This window comes from Ipomoea triloba, chromosome 8, assembly GCF_003576645.1.
Source record: "Ipomoea triloba cultivar NCNSP0323 chromosome 8, ASM357664v1".
NCBI lineage: Eukaryota > Viridiplantae > Streptophyta > Magnoliopsida > Solanales > Convolvulaceae > Ipomoea > Ipomoea triloba.
Window position 1 is genome coordinate 4,338,024 of NC_044923.1, and position 10,139 is coordinate 4,348,162.

The 10,139-nt window shown below is 30.6% G+C and overlaps 2 protein-coding genes across 2 annotated transcripts in view; both read right to left on the reverse strand.

Annotated features, from left to right (window-relative positions):
• Positions 1 to 2,589, reverse strand: part of LOC116027715 (serine carboxypeptidase-like 11) — a 6,137-nt gene extending 3,548 nt beyond the window's left edge. Inside the window, exons 1-6 of the mRNA XM_031269436.1 lie at positions 2,387 to 2,589; positions 1,905 to 2,050; positions 1,713 to 1,789; positions 1,473 to 1,589; positions 634 to 736; positions 292 to 326 (exon numbers count right to left, since the gene is read on the reverse strand). Coding sequence (XP_031125296.1) covers positions 292 to 326; positions 634 to 736; positions 1,473 to 1,589; positions 1,713 to 1,789; positions 1,905 to 2,050; positions 2,387 to 2,550 — 642 coding nt within the window. The 5' untranslated portion in view covers positions 2,551 to 2,589. The remainder of the gene's footprint in view (positions 1 to 291; positions 327 to 633; positions 737 to 1,472; positions 1,590 to 1,712; positions 1,790 to 1,904; positions 2,051 to 2,386) is intronic.
• A 1,684-nt stretch (positions 2,590 to 4,273) lies between these two features.
• LOC116027714 (serine carboxypeptidase-like 11) lies at positions 4,274 to 10,139 on the reverse strand. The gene is made up of 15 exons (XM_031269435.1): positions 9,941 to 10,139; positions 9,657 to 9,802; positions 9,468 to 9,544; positions 9,244 to 9,360; positions 8,956 to 9,058; positions 8,308 to 8,342; positions 7,299 to 7,397; positions 7,057 to 7,143; positions 6,743 to 6,922; positions 6,346 to 6,417; positions 5,938 to 6,065; positions 5,634 to 5,738; positions 5,487 to 5,546; positions 5,339 to 5,384; positions 4,274 to 4,649 (listed from the first exon to the last, which is right to left on the reverse strand). Exons 1-15 carry the CDS (start codon positions 10,099 to 10,101, stop codon positions 4,443 to 4,445), a joined length of 1,623 nt encoding a protein of 540 aa, XP_031125295.1. The 5' UTR covers positions 10,102 to 10,139; the 3' UTR covers positions 4,274 to 4,442.

A 10,139-nucleotide genomic window follows, 5' to 3' on the forward strand; every position in this document is an offset into this window, starting at 1 on the left:
CCCCCCCCCCCCCCCACACACACACAAAAAGTTCGGTTCAAATGCGAACTCATCATTTCTAGGTGAGAAGATGTAGTCTAATCTGGTCCATTTATTTAATTAAATTAAGGGCTGTAATTTGTTGTTTGATAAGCCGTTACCATGCATAATATCAAAAATTAATCTAATGCCCATGTTGCATTAAATAATAAAAATAAGCATTTATCTTTTAGATGAAGTTAAATGGATAATCAAAATTAGACTCCACACACTATATATATATATATATACACACACACACACACAACATACCTCAAGATTGATTGGCGTCTTGGCAGCTTCATTTCCTGCAAATTTTGAAATATGGTACAACCCATAATGTACTTTTCAGAATAAAATATACTTTCACCAAACGTGTAGACATTAGATTATTATATATAAAACATCAATAAATTAATAATTGTAAATATCTTCAAAGAAGGAAACTTTAATGTAATTATTTTCTTTTTAAATATCACCACTTTTTTTTTTTTCTTGTTTTCATATGTTGAATAATACAAGAGAGATATATAAAATAACGATAGAACACAAAGTATAATTTTATCATTTCAATACAAAATGTGAATTTGTGTTAATGAAGTATGGAGTTCGTACCATCTGATATAAGTTGAACAATAGTAGGAACAATAAGACCTCCATAAGAACTACTAGCGATGAAGAACGGATTCGATATAAAGTCTTGATTCTCGCTAAACCACTATATATTCACCAAAAAAGAAGAAGAAGAAATAATTAACATTAATATTTTAGACGAGTGAGAATTGAATCTAACTTTTTAATCTGTCCTAAAACTCCCTCTTCAATCAATTCAATTTATACATCTATTAATACCTCCAATATATATATATAGCCAAGGAAAGAAATATAAACTAATCTGAGCTGTCCATATGAAAAGATCTATTGAATCATAAGTAATTTAAAATAATATCGTGATATTTTCGTAAATAACTTGAACTTTGAAGTGCAAGTATCATGTGTTTGAAGTGTAAGTAATATGTGCAAGTGCGCAAGTAATTACCTTTCACATCCGATGCAATTAATGATAATGTTAGGTGCACTTAATATGATTTCTTGGGTGTACTTTATATTGTTGCGCTCTATGATATTGTTAAGTGCACTCCATAGTCTTATTACTTATACTTCAAAGTTCAAGTGTACTTTATATTGTTGCACGCTATGATGTTATTACTTCCACTCCATAGTGTTATTATTTATACTTCAAAATTTGAGTTATTTACAAAAATGTCACCGCATTTTCATTTAAATTGATTCTGATCCGTTACGTTAGATTTTTTCCAATGGACGTCTCTAATCGGTTCCTAGTTCTTTCTTGCGTGCTAATTCTCATTTGATCCAATATATATATATATATATAAGTATTCACACACAAACATATTTTCGATCTCATGAACATGATGGGTTGCAACATATACCTTTTGTAGAAATTCATAAACGTAATTGCTCGCTTGTACATCAGTGTTAGTGGTTGTATTGGTCGAGTATGAAAATCCAATATTTGGCAGTTGATCCAAAAAGATCATGCTCGCATTCTAATAATTTCATAAGAAAAAAAAATTATAAATGAAATAATACTCACACATACGTACATAGATATACATGTATACGTGTTGGGGGGTGGGGGGTGGGGGTGGGGGATGAATAGTTTCTGTTACCTTTGTTAATGATTGTTCATTAAACAACAATGTTGGTAGGGTTCCATTATACACTTTTGCGTCAAAAAATAGTGGCCCTGCGTGACGAGTAACGTTAATATGATAGTCAAAATGATTAAATTCCGACATTTATATTAATTAAATTTGTGAAAAAAAAAAAGTAATTTAAACAAATTGTAAGTACAAAATTACCTATTTCATAGATAAGTCCGGTTAAAGATGAACAACCCTGTTCTCCAGAAATCCAAAGTATGAGAGGATCATCTTTTGGATTTATTTCTGATTTAACAAAGTAGTAGAATAGTTGTATTTCCTCGGATTCACCCACACCAATGTACCTGTTTCATATTTCCAAATGAAACAATAATAAGCAAAAGAAATACAATAATGTTAGTGGCAGCCCAACTTTCATGTAAAACAAAGAATATTATGATGTGTATTTATGTGTATATGCATAATTAAGATGCGTTTACTCCAATTATTCTTTAAATCAAAGAGGTACTTGTAAATAAGTTTTTTTTTTTCTACTTTAATTCTCATTTCTTTAAAAAAAAAATCTCTTAAACAAATTATGAAGTACCCCATTTGGAATTGTTTTGATAGGGATGGACCCCTAAAATATATATTTGTAGCAAATGAAAAAGATTGGGGGAGGATGATAATGACATATATACCCAGTCTCAAGATGGAAAGGGAGGGATCCTTCAAAGCCAGGAAGAACATCAACCTTTGAGCCTGCAGAGATTACATGTTGTGGGAAAACCCCTACTACTGCAACAATAGCAAGGATCAGAAAATTATTCAAAAAAAGTGAATAATGCTTTGTAGATGGTTTCATCTCTCAACTCGGAGATGACTAGGACTACTTAATTGAATGGCTGCGAGTAATTAAAAAATGCATGAAAACATACATATATATATATCTATAGATTACTCAATTCAGGTGTGGAGTGGGGTTGGGGGGGGGGGGTAGTGTACATTGAGTTGATAATTATGAGTGGGTGAACAACGTGACAATGCAACAAAATTGGTAATTTTTACCGTACAAGTATATTATATATACAAATTTACAAAACCTCGGACAGCCCCAACCAAGGTTAATCAGACCGTACCGTTGGTTTAGTAATTACAATATTTCAAATTTGACTCTGGGTAGTAGTCTATATTGACCTTTTTGATTTGGTCAGTACAGCCTCCACTGAGATTTGAACTCACAATCTCCAATATGATAATATAATTTAGTGTCACTAAGCCACAAAGTCTTGGCATATAGCAACAATATTAATTAACTATTTATACATTCCCGCGTTATATTAGTATATTACTACCAAAATATGTCATTGTTCCTAATGAGATGTCCTTTTCACTTGAGGTTAAAATAAACATTAATTAATGTATCCGTTTGAGGTTGTTGAACAACGGGCACTATGTCCATCGCTTTAAGATTTTACCAAACATATGTACAATCCTTGTTCTAGATAATTAATTTACAATATATATATATATATATATATATATATATATATATATATAAAATATATATATAGTTAATTCCAGAAATGGTCCTTCGACTATTCATTTTTACCAATTTTGATTCATCTGTTAAATCTATGTTAAATAGGTGTTAATATTGAGGGAAAAAAATGTAAAATCAAATATTTTAACCTTTCTTCTTCACTTTTTTTAACTATTAATTTTGTATCATTTTTGCTATCAAATAAAGCAAAAAAAAAAAAAAAAAAACCTAATACAACAATAAAATACACAATAACACTCCACATCTAGTTAGAGAATTTACAAAAGAAAAAAATTATTACGGAGTATATATTACATTGCAATAAACAAAAAAAATAAAAAATAAAATACAAGAAAAAAATTGATTACTTGGAACAATTTAACATAAAATGTAAAAAATAAATATATTAGGGAGTAAAAATTTGATTACTTGACTCGATCACATTGTTCCCTATATAATCTTGCGATGGGGAAGGGAAAAAAGTGAAGAAGAAAAGTTAAAATATTTGATTTTACAGTTTTGCCCTCAATTTTAACAACTATTTAACATAGATTTAATAGAAGGACCAAAATTGGTACAACATCAATAGTTAAGGGACCAACATTGATCAAATTAAAAGTTGAGAACAAAAATTGATAAAAGTCAATAGTCGAAGGATTATTTCTGGAATTAAACTATATTCTTTTCCAGTATGAGAATCCATCAATTTTAATTGTTTGTAAATGGTAAGTAGGAAACCCATCACCTCTCTGTGATATGGTTTTAGTTGGTGGAACCAATGTACAAAATATGATAGCTACATGTATAAAAATTATCAATGGCAGGTACAGAATGCGTCAAATACAGATAAAAAAAGTTATTTTGAACTAGGGTTTACAATGCAAGATAGACCTGGTCAATGGTAATTTCCAGCAATGAGTGTACTAGAGAAGTAGTAAAGAAAATTGAAACTTGATAAGCATTAATTAATTAAGCAGGGAAAGCTTTTATTTGAATTCTTAAACATAAAAATAAAAATAAAACAATACAAATTAAAAAAAAAAAAAAAAAAAAAAAAANAAAAAAAAAAAAAAAAAAAAAAAACTCTGTGGATAATGGGATTGACATACACTATCCAATTGTCCACTCTAATACATGTATGCATCCATCAACATTATTTTACTATCCATAATTAATTTCATAAAAAGGCAGATCAGAACATCATCTAGTAGTTATTATGAGAAGATAAATGGGAAGGCTGTAGCTAAAGCCTGGAGCTGGGAGAATGTTGATGATGACATATCTTTTCCATATTGCATAAATTGTTTTAATGCTGTAGTATCAGTTGGAGGCGGGGTAGCTATGTCTTTTCCAGCTATCCATCTCGAAATCAAAGCAACACACTTATCAGGCCATGGCTCAGTAGCAATATGCCCTCCACCCTGATTTATTTATTATTTGAACAACAACAAAAATAAGTGTGAGAAAATTCGAAAAATAATGTATTATAGTTTTGCAATCATGTCTGTTCAATATGCGGTGTCATTTGTGTAATACTAGGTATAATCAGGTACCTAGTACCATAAAAAGTCATTTCAGTTATAATATCAGGTATAATAATATATTATATGTAGTATTATTAGAGGGGTTTTTTTTTTTGGATGATGACAAGAGAAATCGCAGTCACTATCCCATCGGGTATATTGGATAAATCCTATACTTTTAAAATAAGCTTGCAAACCATATAGGTGAAGCAAACAACACACATCACCAGGAAGACCTTGTGTAACAGGCTTGACCAAGAGGGTGTTGGCCAGTAATAATCAAACTCGTGACCTTCATGTACGAGAATCATGCTCTACCCACTGGACTATCCTTTTCGGGACTATTAGAATGATATTTTTTTTTAAATAATACATACGTACCATTCATTGTATTTGTTAAAAATGATTTTAATTGTGTGAGGTACAATCATGCAGTATTAAAAATTATTTCAATATTACACGAATGCTACTACGTCTTGTACTGGCACGGGTGCTTAGATAAAGTTTTCCTATAAGTCTTTAATTATTTAGTGTGTAAATTAAATATTTGGATATGTGAGTAATATATGAGGCTTTAAAGATCTTACCTTTACTGTTGCGTATGTCATTTTACTGGTGAAATTTCTTGTGTACCTAGAGACGACAAATATGACAAGAAGTTAATGTTAAAATAATGTACATGATTTTAGGGTTTGAGAGAAAATTGAAAGGATTATATGGGGAGAAATATCGTACCCGCCAACTTCAGAATACACCTCAAATTTAAACGGAGGAACAAGGACATCTTGCTCTTTGCTATTTCAATAGTTAAACAAAAGTTTAAGTTAAGATTTTGTTTGTGATGTATTTGGTACAATGGTTAAATGTGGAGGAATATCGTACCTATGAATCACGTAATATGGACTCCAATCATGATCGATGGTATAGTTCAAATCTTTTATCCAGGCTTGAGTTGATTCGAAGGGAACAATCATATCATGATCACCGCTGTTTCAGTAGTAAATCACTCACTATTAAATTTTAAGTTAATACGTCTATTTGTATTTAGTACAAACATGCAACTGTAACAAGTAATATGAAAATAATATTAATAATATTATGTAATATGTACAGCCTTCACATGTAATACCGCCTTATATTTATATGTGCGTGTGCATACATACATACACATGTATACATGGCATACCTGTATATAAGTGACCTATAGCCTTTGGCATTAAGAGCTGCATGTTGCTGTCTTGTGTCCTGTATCGTAACTTTGTAGCTTTTTGACACAGTGTTCCAATTGCACCTCACCCACTTTTCAGAAGAGACCTGCATGTATTATGGTAAAACAACATTTGTATCACAACTCACTTTTTTAGTGACTAGAAAATCTGTAATTATTACTTAAAAATGTATATTTAATTTCATTTTTGTGTAATAGTTAGTAAAGTACATACATTGGAAAGGTAAATCGCATTAGAAATTAAAAGCTCTATGTGTCAGACTCGACTGAAAAAGTGTTGACAATAATAAAATTTGTAATCTTTAGATATGCAATTAGACTAGTTTTATATGTATGTGTGTGTATTTGTATGTGTGTACAACATACCTTACGAACATGAAGAGCTTTTTGGACACTAGGGTCATTTGCCCAGTAGTTGGAAAGTCGATGGTAGTTAACCTATAATCATTGCAACAATTAGGGTACAACACAATTTGAAACAAAAATAAATAAATAAAAAAGTTTATTTGTTTAAAATATCATATGTTTATTTTTACATCTTTCTAATTTAAAAACCGAGTGAACAAAAACAGAAACTTAAGAATTAAAACAAATGTAGGGACGTTATTGACTCTTTATGGTTAAATTCAGTAGTGTAGTAATAAAAAATAAAAAGAATTAAAACAAAGGTAACATTTGAATGTGTATCTCTATTGTTGAAGATCCATTATAGTTACGTATGATCATTCATAGAAAACATCAAAACGGAATTGATTTTGCTTACACGACAAATTAGCTTATCATCATCTTCACCATCGCGATCCTGATAGAGGAATTTCTCATTGAAAGATCTGATACGTTGTTCATCAAGGGCTCTTCTTGCACCCAAAGATAACTCTGTGGTAGGTTCTTCAGGTCCACAACAGGTCTCAAGAATGTGCTGTTTACAAATCCCATCTACCAACTGTGTATATATATACATTGCAATTTTAACGATGTCAGAATTTAACTAAATTACTGAAATGTTCTCTCAACTATAATTTTAGTTCTCAATTTCTAATTTCCTTATAAAAAAAATGAAGTGAGATGGTAGCTAACCTTATTGTACTTCTGAAGGCCTTGAGCACATAATTTGTTCTCCGGATCCACGTGCATATACTCACCTTTACAACTTTCTTTCAATGACTATATATATAGACAACAACAAAAAAAGGACAATTAATTTGTGAGACGTGTATTGTTGTGAATTGAGACGTTTCTTCGTGTGAATCATTGTATTGTTATTATTCTGTATGAAAATATTGATAAATTTCAACATAGAATTGTATGAAAATATTAACCTCATAGAATTCAGTTGCCATAAATCCCATTCCATAAGCAAATTCAACTCTGAAATTTTCTTCACGATGAAAAGTTTTGGGGTTGCCCAGTATATATCCCTAAAAACATAAACATGCATGTAATTACTAGAAAAGATATATACAATTTGATGGACATTAGTGTCGTTTTGTATATTATACAAATTTATAGTGATAGTAAATTGTAGAGGGCACTTTCACATTAGTGTCAACTATACTGAAATATACCAATTGTTATGCCGTGGATCCAGGTCCACCTTGCAAGGTGGACCTGGGTCTACATTCACATACACTATACTCTACATTCACACTTTGTAAACTCCACATTCACACATTACAGGATTATATGTTTAGTAACTATATTACCACTGTTATGCATTCACACATTCAAAACTCTATATTCACAGGTCCTATACTCTATATTCACAATTTGAAACCTCTACCTTCACACATTTCTGGGCAACTCTACATTCACACAATCATAAATGTACATTCACTATTCCTATACTCTACATTCACACTTTGTAAACTCCACATTCACACATTCAAAACTCTATATTCACAGGTCCTATACTCTATATTCACAACTTGAGAACTTCACATTCACACATTACAGGGCTACAAGTTACTAGACCTTCTTAACTCTATTACAGATTCACACATGCATAACTCTACATTCACGATTTCTATACTCTATATTCACAATTTGAAACCTCTACATTCACACATTTCTGGGCAACTCTACATTCACACAATCATAAATGTACATTCACTATTCCTATACTCTACATTCACACTTTAAAATTTCTATATTCACACATTTTTAGACAACTCTATATTCAGCAATATGTTTACTAATTTAAAAAAAAAAAATAAAAACAAAAACGACGTAGTTTTGGACCCAGGTCCACCTTGCAAGGTGGACCTGGGTCCACAGCATAATTTGCCCATATATACACACACACACATTACACACTACGTACTAACGTACCTCAAGATTGATTGGCTTCTTGGCAGCTTCATTTCCTGCAAATTTTGAAATATAGTACAACCCATAATGTACCTCTTTTCAGAATAGAATATACTTTCACCAAACGTGTAAAAAAAATTCGATTATTATATATAAAATTTCAATAAATTAATAGTTGTAAATATATTCAAAGAAGGAAACTTAATGTAATTGTTTTCCTTATAATATCAACTCTTTTTTTTTTTCTTGTTTTTATATGTTGAATAATATGTTGGTCTGGTTTGATAAAAATAGTTAGCTTATTAGCCAATTTAGACCTATTTGATCACTATAAAATCTGTTTCACTTGGTTACACAATCAACGTAAGTGTTTGGTTAATCAGCTTTTTGTAACTCTAAAATACCAAAATTCAAAAAGTTGCTCAATTAGCTTTTTGAGAAAAGGAATTATAGCTAACATCTAATTTACCAAACACCTTTATACAATTAGTTAATATTATCAACTAGTTATACCCTTTAATCCAATCAATTAACAACCATTTATCAAACAAGACCATAAATATATTAGTTAAGAAAAATAACAATAAAAGGACAAAAGTAAATTATAATTTTATCGTTTCAATAAAAAAAAAATGTGAATTTGTGTTAATGGAGTATGAGAGTTCGTACCATCTGATATAAGTTCAACAATAGTAGGAACAATAAGACCTCCATAAGAACTACTTGCGATGAAGAATGGATTTGATACAAAGTCTTGGTTCTGACCAAACCACTGTATATGCACCAAAAATGAAGAAAAAAAAAAGAAATAACTATAATTGTATAATTGCACACATCGTGTCGAATATATATATATATATATATATATATATATATATATATATATATATATATATATATATATATATCATTCACACACATATATAGTCATGAACATAGGGTGCAACATATATATACCTTTTGTAGAAATTCATAAATGTAATTGCTTGCTTGTACATCAGTGTAAGTGGTTGTTTTGGTTGAGTATGAAAATCCAATATTTGGGAGTTGATCCAAAAAGATCATGCTGGCATTCTAATAATATCATAAGAAAAAAAAAAGAAATTAGTAATAAAATAATACGCACACATACATACATAGATATACATGTGTAGTGTGTGGGGGGAGATTGTTCCAATCACCCTTGTTAATGAATGTCCACTGAGCAACAATGTTGGTAGGGTTCCATTATACACTTTTGCCTCAAAAAATAGTGGCCCTGCGTGACGAGCAATATTAATTTAGTAGTAGAAATGATCAAATTTTGACACGCATTAATTAAATTTGTGAAAAAAAAATTGTAATTTAAATAAATTTTAGTACAAAATTACCTATTTCATAAACAAGTCCAGTTAAAGATGAACAACCCTGCTCTCCTGAAAGCCAAAGTATGACAGGATCATCTTTGGGATTTGTTTCCGATTTAACAAAGTAGTAAAAGAGCTGTATTTCCTCGGATTCCCCCACACCGATATACCTATTTTACATTTTCAATTGAAACAATAATAAGCAAGAGAATGATTATACAAGAATGTTAATTAGTGGCTACGAGCATTCCCGTAAAATTAAGAATGTTATGATGTGTGTATATATATATGTATATGCCTATGCATACCCAGTCTCAAGATGGAAAGGGAGGGGCCCTTCAAAGCCAGGAAGAACATCAACCTTTGAGCCTGCAGAGATTACATTTTCTGGGAAAACCCCTACCACTGCAACAATAGCGAGGATGAGAAAATGATTGAAAGAAAGTGAATGCTTTGTAGATGGTTTCATCTCTCTACTCGGAGATGAAAAGGAATACTTTGATTGCA